Source organism: Ruditapes philippinarum, unplaced genomic scaffold, assembly GCF_026571515.1.
Source record: "Ruditapes philippinarum isolate M1 unplaced genomic scaffold, ASM2657151v2 ctg14057_1_1_1_1, whole genome shotgun sequence".
NCBI lineage: Eukaryota > Metazoa > Mollusca > Bivalvia > Venerida > Veneridae > Ruditapes > Ruditapes philippinarum.
This window is the reverse complement of record NW_026860093.1, coordinates 44,054-61,019: the sequence shown is the minus strand read 5'-3', so window position 1 is coordinate 61,019 and position 16,966 is coordinate 44,054. Positions and strand designations below refer to the sequence as shown.

Here is a 16,966-nt window from a genome sequence, read left to right as displayed (position 1 = left end):
TTAGAAGTATTTAATAATATTCGCCAATGATTTTATACCTAGAAAACATGTTTTTTGTTTGTTGGATTTTTCATTACACCAGGTAGGTCATAGGTCATATGGCGACTTCCAGCTTTACTGGTGGAGGAAGACCTCAAGTGCTCTGTGCATTATTTCAGGCACAAACGGGCACCTAAGTAGAACCACAGACTTTCAATCAGCTAGCTGGATAGCTTCCTCACATGAAAGAATTCAAAGTCTCTTTCCCGATTCAAACCCTAAGTGGTGAGGAGCAAGTGCTTAAAAGTCAACTACCTTAACCAATTGCCACAAACACCTCTAGAAACATTTCAATACAATACAAATTTACAATTCAGTAGTATAGGTATAATTTTTAATCATATTTCTCACCTGTCTTCAGCCAGTAGATGCTCAAACCTCTCACTAACCTCTTCCTCCATTCCTAACAAGTCCTGTAATAATCATGTTAACAATACAATTAAACCAAATCAACTTTACCATATCTGGATATCATTGTAAAAAGTTAATACTGTTTATATTATTTGACAACATATTGTTTTAACAAAAATATTGTCCCTTATAGTGTTATTTTACTAAGTAAAGTACAATTTACTGATGCCACAATTTTGCATTGAATGGCTAAATAGAGATCTATTTTGAACAGATAAATGTGATCCTTCCTAGTAAAATACACTTTAGTATTCCCTTAGCTGCATTTTCATCCAAAGCTTAAGCTGACTACTGATTCCCCTATGTTCCCTTTTTTACTATCTAAAATAAGTATAGAATATTGGTTCTAGCCGTTTTATTTCCATAATTTTAATCAATAAAGTACAGGAAAATGGTGGACCCTTTTGCCTATTTTTAAGCAATGTACAAATAAATAATACACTTGTTTTTTTACATTATTTGTTTAAGTAAATACAGTACTGGTATTCTTTTTACATTTTGCACAATTTTATAGATTTACCACAAATAATACTAGGCTCTATACTGATGGAATTCCACACGGTCATTGAATTACCTATTTACAGTGATATACCTTTTCCACTAGTATAGAGCCAGACCAGTCTGCATATCAATCCTGTAGTCTGACCAGGCACTGTACCGATAGAAACACAATATTCTATTTTGATATTGATATCCCTTACAAAATTTGAAAAGACTGTTCCAAATTCAAAGTAAGACTTTGTTTGTTTGAATGGGTTTTACATCACACCGACACAGTATAGGTCATATAGCGACTTTCCCGCTTTACTGGTGGATGAAGACCTCAGTTGCCCTTCCATGCATTATTTCAGGCAGGAACAGGCACCTGAGTAGAACCACCTATGTTCCGTAAGCTAGTTGGGATTCTAACCCACAGCTGTGAGGAGCAAATGCATACATGCCATATTTCCAGCCACCCAGATAGGGGGATTTGGCTTTAAAAAGCAGGGGATTTGGACCAAAAGTAGGGGGATTTTTAAGCAAGCACAAACCAGTCGTAATCTTAAAACGATGCAAACATTTAATTAAATTTCCACCATTTTATTATGAAAATGAACATTTGTACAAGATCATTTGATAAGTTTTAACATACATGCCTATGAAAGAATAATATGTAAACAATTGCAAATAAACATAGGTACTTTAAATATTTGAATGATGTAAATAAAATAAGAATCCCTGTAAAACAAATATAATTAATTGCATGTATATCATATAAAATACATTTTTATATCAGATATATATTGAATCATTTTAGTACAAATAACTTGAATTTGATGCATTCATAGTCATTAAAATAAATATACTTTAACCGCCAAAGTTTTTTCTCTTTAAATGAAAGGTCAAGATTTTTCTCTTTAAATGAAAGGTATCAACATTTTCACGGAGAATTTTTGTAGCCATAGAAAGGTGAAATAAAAAAAATGCTGTCTTAAAAATTTTCCGTTGACACTTCATAAACAGTAAAAAAAAAATCTGACACAAATCTTAATCCAGTTTACTCAGGTCAATTATGTACTTCACACCTCAATTTGTTAACACACATCAATTGCCTTATATGGCAGTAGGGAGTCTAGACACTACGTCACTTGATACCTGTATGTACATGTAAACTGTGTAATTGATGCAGGGTTGTGTAAAGGTTTTTTGGAGTGTACTGGCTACTGGATAATAATTGGACCTAATTATTTTGGCTCTTTGTGTGTTAAAACAGGTATTATTTATCTGATTGAAACGGATTTTTACCTCTTTCAATTCCTCCTCAGTGTTTGTTGCTTACTGTGAGACAAAGCTAGTTTATATTATTTTTGCAACAACATAGATCACAGTTACATAAAAAATATTAGTTTCAAACATTGCTAATCTGTGATTCTTTGAGATGCCTGAATCTGCACATATCAACTTCAAATAACAAACTCAAGGCGGGGTTACATAGCCCAACAAAAATTGATACGTCACACATTCAGTATCGGACGCTGTCATTGGTTAAGCACCTGCAATACTGACACTGATTGACAGGTTTATCAAAGGGGAATTTGTTATTCCTGTGTCGGAGTAACTAACAATACAATTATCCGTTAGACCCCTGCTGTTTTATGGGAAATTATTACTTCAGGCATATATAGTGGTAAAAGTTGTTTAAGTCTATTGTTTAATTATGTTTATTGGTGAAAATGATGTTTTAATTTTTTTTGGGTTGAATTTTTGAAAATCGGGGGATTTCGATCCCACAGCGGGAGATCGGGAGACATGGTCGAAAATCGGGGATTTTGTCCCCCGGCGGGGGATATGGCATGTATGCAAATGGTTTGAAGTCAACAACATTAACCACACGGCCAAGGACGCCCCAAAGTAAGACAAATCCATTATAAAAATACAGCAGGTTAAAGATAAAAACAGTTGCAAGCAATCTCTCTTCTTCAAAATATTTTAATTTAAGAAATGAAACCTGTATTAAATAGAAAACTACCATTGCGTATGGACCAGCACATGCACATCCTCCTCTAGCCTGGATCCCAAACAAATCATTGAGCAATGTACTGACATAATTATGATGTAGGAACCTGCCAGATTGTTTATGGTACACCATAAATGAGAAAATAGGAAGACGTGGTGCATCCATGTTCCCTAGATTTATCAAAGTCGGATGGTCTTTCCATACTTCTCTCGCTTTCCTGCAAGCATAAACAAAACAATAGAATTATTGAAACAGGAGTTTTGTTACAAATATATTAGAAAAGGACCATTATCAGTAAATGTATTATTTGAAGTGAAGTCTTGTAACAATCATACAAGAAAATGTGCAATCATTTTTGAAAAATAATAGAAAAATAAAGTTGTTACACAAATTTGATGTACTAATACATACATAAATAATAATAATGTTTTTTTAAACACAAATGTCTACCTGTCATTGATAATATTTTAAAAAAAAGTTTTACACATTCACTCAATTATGGACAGAAAAATTGCCCAAAAAATGTTAACACATCAATCAATACATCCTAATATACTGGTTTTGGTTACATACATAGGTTAAAACTTTTCACTGAAAACAAAGCAATTGATTCATTCAACCTCAGAACCGATTTCACATAAATTATTCAACCAGCACTAACTGCTTAAAATGTTGTCAGTCAATGAACAGCACATGAGGTAAATGTTCTTTTGACTATATTCATTAAATTATGACAGTAGTGAAATAGATACATGATATAACAAGTTAGTTATATACCTCAGCATGTTTTCCTCTCTCTGCAGTATAACTGCAGGTGTTACAGACTGTTTCAGCTGGAATACAAGCCCTGCTCGTATAGATTGTACAATGGCAGGTGTGCCCCCTTCCTCCTTCAACTCTGGTTCTTGTAGGTAACGATGCTGTTCTCTCCTTACCTGTATATATAATTTTAGTAATAGCAGCAGAACTTTAAAAGATAAATAATATAAACTTACGACTAACAAATTTGTTATGACATGGTAAAATAATGTCATATCAAGGCTAATGCTGTTTCTAGATTTTCCAAATTTCATGCTGTTTTCAGATTTTTTCACGAAAGAGTAGTTTTCAAGTTTAAGGTTTTAGACCCTCCAAAAATTGGTTACCAACACTTCACTTTTTGATATGTATACAAAGTATTAGGGTGTGAACTATCAAAAGATAAGCCAAACTTTAATTCCTGTGTCTTGGACAAGAAAACATGCATGTATTTTTATATGCATACAACTGGAATAGTTTTCCAGTTCCACAAGCACAATTTTTATCATTTGTTAGTTTTTACAGCTATAACTGGTAGAGATCAGCCCTAGGATAATTGATAATTGCAATCATTGATTTTTTTAATTGATTACATGATTACACTGTAATCATCATGTAATTGATTACCTTGCCAAAAATTGATATCATTAATTGTAATTAATCTATTATAGCTTAAATTCAGTCAGTAATTATGATTACAATTTGATTGACATTGTTTACTTTAAGATTCCACTCTACTAGAGGAATACATTGTATATACATCCATAACTATTTTCAGGCAGATATGGGCACCTGAATAGAACCCAAGTTGTTCAGTGAGTTAGCTGTATAGATCTACAAACTTACAAAGAACACAGATCCACCACCGCAACCGTCAGGTACAGTGTTCCGAAACAACTTCTTCTTAGCTATCAATACACCTGTTAATAGAAGATTAATGTAAAACAATGAACAATGGAAATATATATTTGACAGCTAATTTAAACCATTTTACTTTTTTTCCTTAAGTCTGAAAATTAAAAGAGCAAACCAATTTCCATGTAAATAGTTCTTCTTTTCTTTATGCTTAAACCCACATAAATGTAAAATATCAAAAGTCATTTGGCAAGTTTTTCGTTATAATAAAGGCTTAACTTTTCACACTGGCCTTATTGTTTCTGAGAGGCTGCTTAAATCATCAAAATTTTACATCAACAAAACTTACAGCAACAAAACCTACATCAACAAAACTTACATCAACAAAATTTACATCAAAACAAAATTTTCATCATCAAAACTTACATCAACAAAAAATTACAGCAACAACAAAACTTACATCAACAAAAAATTACAGCAACATCAAAACTTACATCAACAAAAAATTACAGCAACAACAAAACCTACACAGGGCTCTAGCAACTGGGCGATTTGGGCGACTTAGTCGCCTAAAGTTTCAGAACTTCGCCGAGTTTGAACATCAAAGCGAAAACGACTTCGCCGCGCTTTTTTACTGACCACATGTACATATAAAATTCATACAGCGCATGTTAATTAAGTTAATCCTCGCCTCCAGGCATAAATCAAACTAAATTAGTGACGCACAGTTACTGCCGATAATTGACATCAATTAACACATTTAAGTGACATGATATGCAGATGCATCGGACATTATAGCCATTTAATTCGCCGATGTAAACATCACATTTTTTTAGCATAATTTTACGACACCTGCCACTATTTCCGGAGTATTTGACAGTAAATACACGCAACCTCACACAGACCGTGTAAATTTACTAGCATATATAATTTTAATACACACAGAAGCACAAATAAATGGTTTGATACCTGTTTGATAGTAAAAATGAAATTTGTTAAAGAACTTAAAAAATATTGACCCACATTAGAAATTTTTTGGACAAGTCAAAAACAGCAGTAAACTTTGTCATAAACGTCGGTAAACTACAAATTTGAAAATTTTGTTTTACAATGCCTGTTGCAATAGCGGATGAATAACAATCTAAAAATAATCATTGGATATTTAATTTAATATAATCAAACTCAACAACAACTAGAATTGTAAGTGTTTCTGCAGAAAACAGACAAATTTTCGACAAATTTTCATTTGTCACATATTTTCGCGATGCCGATTTTTACGATGAAAAAATAAAGTTACCAAAAGGAAAATTTGTTTTGTTAAAATGTGTCCAATAGCACTTAAAATGTAGTTTATTAATGAAAATTCCTTAAGGTATTGTTTACATTAATTTTGATTGAGAATTTTGCCAGTATGTGTTGTACAATGAATATTTTCTTAGGGGAGGGGGGTGTGTGGAGTTAATCAGGAAGAAATCATTATAATGGTCTGATGATAGAGGGTTTTAGAATTTATACTTCAAATATCACTATAAATAAATAGGTTAAACTCCTTTTTATAGATCAAATCAATGTGCTAAGCACTTTTTCACTTCTCCTTGTGTCGTCAAACTTCTCCCTGATAGGAGCTGAGGGAGAAGTCACTTCTCCCTAAAATTTTGGTCTAGCTAGAGCCCTGCTACATCAACAAAACTAACATCAACAAAATTTACATCAAAACAAAATTTACATCAACTAAATTTACAACTACAAAATTTACATCAACCAAGTTTACATTTAATTTTTTTTTACATCAACAAATTTGTTAAATGTTACCTGGTGTTTGTACTCCACCAACAAACTTATGACAGGATATAAAGACAGCATCCTTGTACATGTACGGCTGGTCTTCACTATAATATAATTATATCAGTATCCAACAGATGGCAAAATAATACAATATCATTAATTGATCACTAGCTTATCCTGGAAACAATTAGTTAAAACTTTATTGTGCATGTTCCTTAAAATATTTAGCTTTCCTCATGCATACTTGCAGACTTCCCGAAATACGTCGGTCCGACGGACATGTCCGATAAATTTTGATCAGGTCCGACAAGTTTTTATTCCGGATCGGTCCGACTGTCCGGCTTTTATCCAAGCCGCATGTATACAAAATGGCGTCGCTAAAGGTGCCAAACCTTGGAAAAATAAAAAATCTACGTCAGAGGAACAGGCAGAACAGCAGTAAAAGGATAAAAAGAATAGACCTGAGACAAAATTTAATGAAAAATAGAAGCAAGACAGTGAATCGTTGGTGTATGATAGGGAGGAGATGAAAATGCGCTGTAAGGAATGTGCCGATTTTTACGGCGAAAAAATTAAAAACAAAAAGTGTCTTAGAAATACAAACACAAGTCATTCTTTGATTTTGATAAATTTTATTTGGTCCGACAGATTTCGTTTCGGTCCGACAGATTTTCATGGTTTGTCAGACCAAATGTCTGACAGTTTTTTTCAACTTTCGGGAAGTCTGTACTTGTAGGTATTAATAATGGATTTAACTCACTAGAGTGTTGGAGCAGTACCTATAGAGGCTTGCAGAAATCATAATCACAAAGTTAAAAAATATGGGTTTTTTCCCCCCGATTCTTACATTTTTATTCATTATCATATAAAAATGGGTTTCAAAAGATTAATTAGACATTTTAAAGTTCATTCCATTGGGTGAAAGACGAGATTTTAGCATTTAATCATTCAAGCGCCTTGTCTGGTATATACATGTACCAGAATACGGTTTTTAGTGTGGTGCTCCAACACTTTTTTTGAGTATCATTAATTAATAATTTTTTTCAACCACATTTACTGATATGAATGTAGAAGACAATTGGACAACCCAACAATAATGTTTCAATAATCTTACATATCTTATTAGAAATAATGACAGTAAGTTTTACCCTTCCAATATATAAAGAATATTTACAATGTATAGTAGTTATTAAATGACATATGAACCAGTAGAAATACTGAATCATCCATGAGAAGAGCTGTAAAGAATTTTGATTGGTGATATGTCACAGTTTATATGGCTGTCAGCTTATTCAACAAACACAAGCTACTAGACACAGATTATATAGTGAAAAATTGTTAAAAGAAGTCATATAACCTATCAAAAGTATTCTAAATTATCAAAACTTTACAATACCTTTATTTGAGACAAAAAATTTAAAATTAATTCATGAAATTACAGTTTCCTTGTATATAGATAATATAAATATCTCGTCTATCTGATGAAAATTCATATAAGAACATGCAGTGTTATACTTCAATCATGGGACTGATACTTAAAATATTAGTGGTTTCTATCTTAAACCACTTTGAACCAATACAGTCCAATATTATTACTGGATTATTCAATTATCTTAAATTTTCAAAATCTTGTTTTTTTTTGACACTGGGACAATGTTTATATAAACACAAGATGTAGAAAAACATAATAATGACAAACCTCACTGCCACTGGGTTCATATCAATATCAACATAAGGTGCAGCTGTAGCGTAATCCCAGAATACAAGAGCTCCGTGTTTATGTAAGGTTACAGTAATGGCATTCACATCAGATAAAATTCCCGTGATATTTGACGCGGCACTAAAACAACCAATCATTTGACGTCCTGTTACCTTCCATTTCTGTAATATATACATAAATTACGTACAATATTGATACAACTTTAGAAAAATGAATGCGTTTTGATATAAACCTGTCAAATCCTTGACATCATTTGAGCCGCGTCATGACAAAACAAACATAGTGTGTTGGCATTCATACTGAATTTGATCATTTTTAGCCATTATATTGCTTAATAATAATGTGAACCTGAACTTAAATCAAACAATTAAGGCTTAAAACATAATACAATGGAAATAAAAGCAAATGAAAATTATCATAACTCAACATTAAGAGAAACTTTTTCATATTACACATCCTAGAATAGTTTTAAAGCTAACGTACTTCATATTTGGCTAGACTACATGTATCTCAACAGCTAAAATATAGTTACCAGTTAATTGTTCTTTCAGGAAATTTGATTGACAGAGTGTTTCATGATTCAGACGTTGTATTGCCTCTAATCATGATATTATTGTCTTACCTCCAGTAATAATATTAGATGATTGATATCAACAAGACCTGCTTTATCTGCCTTCACTTGTAAAATCTGAAATTTACAAACATATCTATAATAATACACTACAAACATATTTGCTTCATTTCTGTCAAAAATTAGAAACAGCATATTATGAAATGCTTCTTACATTATATCCTTAACTTATTTTTCTCCAGAAACATTGTCTATGAACAATCTAATGTAAAATCTGATTTCAAGATGTCAAATCTTTCTATGCAAAGATGTTTATCCGACCAAAACATGAAACTAAGTTTAAATATAAATTTGAATAAAATATAATGTTTTTTTTTTGTTTGTTTGTTTTTTTTTAATGTCATTGGTTTGGGTATTATGTCAAATTATCAAGGTTATAGAGAATCATTCTAACTATTCTAGAGCAGTAAACCCTAGATGACTCGCTGTGGTTTTCTTCAGACTTGTTATGGTGGCTAGGTCAGGCCTTCAACCTTCTATGAACTAGCTAAACAACATTTAAATATGAAGTATTCAATGTTCCTGAATGATTCAAATTCATTAGCTTAAGGGGCAAATGATTTGAAGTAACACTGACTATTATCCTATGTATATGTAAACATTTTGTTTCTCCCTTTTTGTTATTACACTAGAATACATTACATTTTTGTATGTCGTCTATGACAAGGAAAAATATATATCAAATCTTGTAAGAATTACAAACAAAACAAAAGCTAATTTGTTTCATTATTTGCTGTTACTTCCATGCATACCTTTGCACCAATTTCTTTCCATGGCAGCAAGTTAGAATGGTGTTCATATGGTCCAACCAATACAACCTGAAAATTGTAAGATATACATGTACATGCAAATATCAAAATATCCTTTTTCTTTTTACATCACAATATTATGAATTAGATGAAGACCATGCATTGAGCTGGAGTAAAATAAGTGCATAAACAAGTGCCGTCAAAGGAGCAGAATACCCTACCTGGTAACTTTCTCAGTACTGGATAGTAAGTAGACTGGGAAAAGCACTGTAAGTATTGAAGTTAATCATCTTGAACAATCAGTTAACCAAGATGATTTACAAAGGCCAATGCTACCAAGATGGGTCATGACATTAGCTCCACTTTTCTTTGACAAAGTGACACTTGAAGTTCATTCAACTTAAAGCTCCAATTTAAAAACCATGTGTGGAAAAAAAATCAACAGTTTAAATATCCTTGTGTGGAATAGGTATCAAGAGTTGAATCAACTTACAGGTTTATGATCAAGATGGAGACCATGTATTAGTTTATGTATAGCTGCTGTTGAACCACTGCCTACAAATATCACAGCATCGTGTTCGCTGGCATGAACTGCATTCCGGATTCTATCCCTGCAAAACACAACTTTAATTGAATTTCATTCAAGCTTTACTTTTCTAAAACACTTCAACAACTTTTCCAAAAGAAAAACTGAATAAACATTTATCGATATGTTCAATCAAATGCACAATGAATTCTGAAAATTTAACATCATGAATGATCCAAAATAAACTATAAATCTTTGATAAATATGCAATATCTTAATGTCAATGAACCAGAGTAACAAGAGCCACCGCCGGGCGGGGGCAACGCTCGACTTTTTACTTTTTCTAAACGCAAACATAGAAAGGTTTGAACATATCTTAACGTTTCCTTTTTATAAATTTAGTTGGTCTGTCTTGTCACATTAGTTTTGTTTATATATTTTGTATATATATATGAATAGAAACATTACGCAATTTCTAAAATAGCAACATTACGCAATTTCTAAAAATAGCAACATGACGCAATTTCTAAAAATAGAAACAATGACGCAATTTCTAAAAATAGAAACAATGACGCAATTTCTAAAAATAGAAACAATGACGCAATTTCTATAAATAGCAACAATGACGCAATTTCTAAAAATAGAAACAATGACGCAATTTCTATAAATAACAACAATGATGCAATTTCTAAAACTAGAAACAATGACGCAATTTCTAAAAATAGAAACAATGACGCAATTTCTATAAATAGAAACAATGAAGCAATTTCTAAAAATAACAACAATGATGCAATTTCTATAAATAGAAACAATGACGCAATTTCTAAAAATAACAACAATGACGCAATTTCTAAAAATAGAAACAATGACGCAATTTCTAAAAATAGAAACTATGACGCAATTTCTAAAAATAGCAACAATGACGCAATTTCTAAAAATAGAAACTATCAAGCAATTTCTAAAAATAGCAACAATGACGCAATTTCTAAAAATAGCAACAATGACGCAATTCCTAAAAATAGAGACAATGACGCAATTTCTAAAAATAGCAACAATGACGCAATTTCTATAAATACCAACAATACAATACCTCTACTTTTTTTTTCAAAAAAAAAAAAGTCGAGCTAAAAAACCTTTATCTGCTGACATGGTTACATTTCTGTACCAAATCCTTGCTATATCAGTTTATTATACCTTAATAATTCATACCTTAATCATAACAAGATTTATATAACATTTTTTTTTAATGAGATAAAAGTGATTTTAAAAACAAAAATTTACCTGGCCTCATGTCTATATAGGGTAGTTTGCAATGAAGAAACATTTGTTGTAGTATGGGTATTTCCATACTCTGGTAAAACTTCATTCCGTATATAATCTTCTATAAAGTTTAAAGACCTGAAAAATTTAGAAAATAAAACAATAAAAAAATAATCAAATACATATATATATAACTGGTTTCTTCTATTGTCAGTTTAACTGAAAACGTTGAACCCTTCTCCTTAGACATGATTTATAATAGGAATGTCAGACATAATCCCATTCGGACAAAATCCCCTTCGCCTACCCAGACAAAATCCCCTTATGGGTGGACATAATCCCCTTCATGTTTTTGCAAGGCTGGACAAAATCCCCTTCACTACCCAGACAAAATCCCCTTGTTTCATAGGTTTCTAATGTATTATTATGCTCCATAAAAATTGATGATTAATGTATTACTATACTCCCTAAAAATTGATGAATAATGAACTTTTGTTTTTTTATTTATAATTATGTATCAATAATGAATAATGAACTTTTGTTTTTTTATTTATAATTATGTATCAATAGTTAACCTTTATTTAGTTCAGAAGTTTTCATTAAAGCTATTGTAAATTATCAACTGCATAACACATATTTGATTAGGCAATTTCTTTTATTGTTTTAAATTGATTAGTATGAAAAACATTTTTATTAGCCAATAATTGTTTCATTGATAATTCTAATTGATATATACTATCCATTGTTACAATTTCAATTGATGAAAGAGTGATAATTTAATTTAACCAAGATCACTGCACTACTTGATTGATTGTTATGAATGCTTTAACAAAACAATTTTAATGTGATTAAAATGTGCTAATTGAATGTGCTTTTCTGCTGAAATATTGTAATTTCTGCTTATTTATACATTAAGATATTTACCACACAGCATAATGCAGTAAGTCGCTCTCATACCCACTTTATAAACCAAACATTCCTCCGAGGGGGATTTTGTCCTAGGTAGCAATTTTATGAAGGGGATTTTGTCCACTTCAAAATTTCACACATGAAGGGGATTATGTCCACCTATGGAGGGGATTATGTCCAGATATACAAAAATACATGAAGGGGATTTTGTCCGAAGGGGATTATGTCCAGATATACAAAAATACATGAAGGGGATTTTGTCCGAAGGGGATTATGTCCAGATATACAAAAATACATGAAGGGAATTTTGTCCGAAGGGGATTATGTCCGTACACCTTATAATAGATCAAAATTATGATGTTCTTTTACATACACTGTGTAGTGCACCAATACACGTCCAACCTTAATTTTAAGGGTCTTTAGTTTTATTTGAAGAGGAGCAGGGGGACAAACTTGCAACCACTGGATTAATAGATAAACCATTAGCCAATTAAAATAAACCTTTTTAATAATTTCATTATATGTTAAGCATTATACAAAATAAAATAAATGATACCTTCCAGATGCTGTGTAATCAAGGTATAATGCTGAAAAAAAAATTGACTCATCTTGTATTGAAACATATTAATAAATAAATTCAACAAGTTATATTGTCATTATTCATTCACTGCTAAATGAAATATTCTAAGGGGGAAAAAAGGAGTGAGAATGAGACAAAATGGGTAAACCCAACAACAAAGTTGGTTAAACTTACAGCGGAGCAAGTGACCTTTACCTATAACCACTCCACCAAATAAAATATTAAATTTAAAATTATCCCAGTTATGTGCAACTCTAATACAGTTTATGAAGCCTGTGATCTTCAGGTTGTTTATTCATCTTGCTTGCCTAATAGGTTTGCCAACAGTCATTTTGCTCTTTAGGAAAAAGTAAATTTTTTATTGACAGCAACACCAAGCACGGTTTTGTTGAATGGAATGGAAACTTGTTGCTAAATGATCTGTAATACAGACATATTGTTTTTGTTTTTGGGTTTTACGTCACATTGACACAGTATAGGTCATATCGCGACGTTCCAGCTTTACTGGTGGAGGAAGACCTCAGGTGCCCTTCCGTGCATTATTTCAGGCACGAACGGGTACCTGAGTAGAACCACCGACGTTGTAAGCTAGCTGGATAGCTTCCTCACATGAGAGTATCCAAAGTCCCTGTCGAGATTCGAACCCACAGAGGTGAGGGGCAAGTGTAATACCGACATATTTCTACTCCAATCAACACATGCTTCCAGTGAAAATGCAAACAGGATGTTTCTTCCCCCCCAAAAATTGGTCCCAACTGGTGCAAAAATCAGTCCAAAGATGTTTGACACTTTTCGCGAAACTTTTCTTTTAAAAATTTAAATTAGGAAGTGGTTAGCCATACAGGCCCGTACGCATTTTTTTACTCTATAACAAATAAATGCAATGATAAAGTGAGTAACTTGCATGTCTTTAATAACATTTTCACAAAGAATGATAATATTTATTTTTCTTAATAATTTTCACGGATGATGATCATGTATGTCAAGTCTGTGATTGACCAGATAACGTGCTTACGCAATCGTGAAAAACAACAGGGCGGCATCTTTAAAAGAAATTTTCAATGCCCGCTAAAAAGTGATCAAGATAAAAAAAATTATTAATGTTGTATTACATCTATATTGTCCATAGAAATGATAAAATAATGTCATAATTATTCGCAAGAACTATTATTGTTAAAATCTGTGATTTTCAGAGGGAAAAAAGAACTTTGGATCATCAAACACAAAAACTAATATGTATCTTTAACTGTAATTGATAAAGATATCATGATATTTAACAAAATCTCTGTTTAGAAATACAAGTTTGAATATTCATTATTGTTTTAGGTTATTAACATACATGCCATAATGTCCCGGATGTCTGGACAGTCCCGAAAATAAGGTGTCTGTCCCAGAGGTGTCCCGGAGAGGATTTATGTCCCGGTAAATTTTTTTCTAAAATAATCTACTTTGAAGCAAGAAATTTTACATTTTCATATAATTTTATTGTATAGTTTTTATAAACAAGTCTAGAACGCTAATAACGAACAATTATCCCCTAAGTAACAGCATTGCAAGGGTGACACTAATCCTTGGTTGGAATATCTATGTGCCCCTTCCAACAAACAATTATCGGCAATAATTTTGATCAATTAAAAGATTAATTGTTTACCCCCTGTGGCTTCCTGAGCGAAGGTGTCATACACTGTAATTTACAACTGGCCAGTATAAATTTAATCCGCCTGGTGGCAGTTATTAGTGTTAAAACACCATGAAAATTACCGCTTAATACGAGGTGATGACATCTACAAGATTCAGCGAATGTTTCAGGTATTCGACATGGCTAATTGTCAGTACTTAACATAGCTTTATTCTATTCTGTGACTGATTGAATTAACGATGCCTTAATACTTAAAAAAGATAGAAAAACTGTTAATAACAAGCAATTATCTTAGTATTGCAAGCAATCCATAAGTCCCCTATCGGTTAGAATCCCAGCAACATTCTGATGGGCCATTGGCCATTCAATTTTACCAGTGAATGAATGACATGAATAAACTTAAATCTTTTGAGTTCTAAGTTTGTCTATTATATCACAGTAATGTGTGAAGCTTCCCTGCCTAGTAAGGAAATTATGTTTATACAACCTTGTCATATTATTACGATGTGGGATTTTAAAGTAAATCCTATAAGGAATGAAGAAGTTGGAGTAAAAAATACCAATTTCTCGAAAAGAAATCTAAGTTCAAGGGGGACATAATTCTGGAAATAGTCTTGCTAGAGTATTTAACCTTCTCAAAAATGTTGAGTGATAATAACAAACACATATATGAAGTTTGAAGTAGAAACATTAGGAAATAAAGAAGTAAAGAAGTTATTTAAAAAAGACAACATTTTTTTTCATAAAAATTCTAAGTTCAAGGGAGGTAATACTGATATTTTTTGTGCTAGAGTTGTAAACCTTGTCACATATGATGTGGTTGATGACCAGAAACTTAGTTTGAAGTAAACACCTTAAGAAATACAGAATTTATAGTGAAAAGCTGAAAAATTTAAATCAGAAATCTTGAAATTCAGGCTTTTTGTTGCCATAGCAACCAGAATTTTCAACATAGGAAGAAAAGAAAAAGATGTGCATAATCTCCAGACTGCCATCTACCCATATTTCAAGTTTCATAAAAATATTTTCAGTACTACTTTTTGAGTTATCACTGGATCCAGTTTATGTGTTAAATTTGCCATATTTTCAGACTATTTGTTGCCATAGCAACCAGAATTTTCAACATAGGAACAAAAGAAAAAGACGTGCATAATCTCCATACTGCCAATCAATCCATATATCAAGTTTCATAAAAATATTTTTAGTACTTTTTGCGTTCTCGCGTGATCCAGTTTTGTGGACGGACAGACTGACTGACAGACAGACCAACGGAGGGTAAACCTAAAGTCCCCTCCGGTTAAACCGGTAGGGAATAATTATTGACATTCTGTCTTTTGTTTATGGTGTCATTTAATTTGCAAGTTGTAAATACCGTTAATATAGGTTGTATGCCACTATGTCAATTAAAAAAAAATACGTTTGCTGATCAATGCCCCACCTCCAAATGAAAAGTGTCCTGGAAATGAGTTTAAAAATTATGGTATGTATGTTATTAATTTAAAAATGCCGTACGGGCCTGTATTACTAGCCACTGCCTTTAAATGATAGGAAATGTTCATGTCATTTTATACTTCTCACTTCCCCTCGGAGTGTGCTCGTCGCTGAGAAGGCAAAGGGCATCGGCAGAAGATTTGAAGACTTGGGATGGGTAGACAGACGTTTCACTATTGAGACGGTTCACGCCAAGACGGTTCACACCAAGACGTTTCACTCCCTTTTTATACCAAAATTATTTTGATACTTATGATATACTAAAATAGACCTAAAATATTGAACTGAATTGAATTGAACTAATGTAGACCTTAAATTTAATAAAATTAAATAAAAAGGGGATTTCACTTTTTTGTCTATGACTTAAAACTCAGTACTTTAAGTTCTATCATTTTAGTTATCTTATCTTCTTTATTGTTGTTTTGAAATAAGGTGTTTTCCTATACTTTGATCCATATGTGCAATTATCACATTATTTCACTTAAAGAAAAAACATTTTTGATTGAAATAATACTTTAATATAACTAACTATTTGATTTTTTGTAAACATGGACTCAGTAGGCAATTTTAATTTATTTAAAGCATTACAATCTTGTGACAGCAATTTACTTTGAGTAAAGTGTTTTTTTGTTGTTAATTTTAAACATGGGTTAAAAAAAAATATTTAATGCTTAAGTATAGTGCTTTTGTGATATATGTAAACAAATTTATCAGAAATATCTTTAAATTAAATTAGAAGCATTGGGACTTTTTCAATATTTGTCATGTATAATCATTTTTTGTGACTAACATTCATTATTATGTAAACAAAACTTATGGAGAAGTTTCTGTGTTTAAATTGGCTGTTTTCAAAAAATATTTAAATGGTCCAATAAACAACTGATTAGTAAACTGTTGATGCTTTAAGTGCAGTGTTTATACAACTGATTTAATAGTGGTGTCAAACTGTTAGTTGATTGTCTCAGTGTTTATTCAACTAATTAGGCGATGAGATAACACCACAATAATTTAAGTTTGTTTAATGGCTACTGTTTAATAAATTGATGAAGAAAATAATTTAAAAAAATAAATTACTT

The 16,966-nt window shown here is 31.7% G+C and overlaps 1 protein-coding gene across 1 annotated transcript; it reads right to left on the bottom strand.

The window, feature by feature from the left end:
• Nucleotides 1-390: 390 nt before the first annotated feature.
• LOC132758858 (uncharacterized) lies at nucleotides 391-14,106 on the bottom strand (the record flags this gene model as incomplete). The annotated part of the gene is given in 12 exon segments (XM_060750560.1): nucleotides 391-452; nucleotides 2,960-3,164; nucleotides 3,725-3,882; nucleotides 4,592-4,665; nucleotides 6,413-6,489; nucleotides 8,085-8,266; nucleotides 8,728-8,793; nucleotides 9,489-9,554; nucleotides 9,979-10,096; nucleotides 11,293-11,409; nucleotides 12,737-12,767; nucleotides 14,100-14,106. Coding segments are annotated over 12 exon segments (1,163 nt in total), but the record flags the coding sequence as incomplete, so codon positions are not given.
• Nucleotides 14,107-16,966: the final 2,860 nt, after the last annotated feature.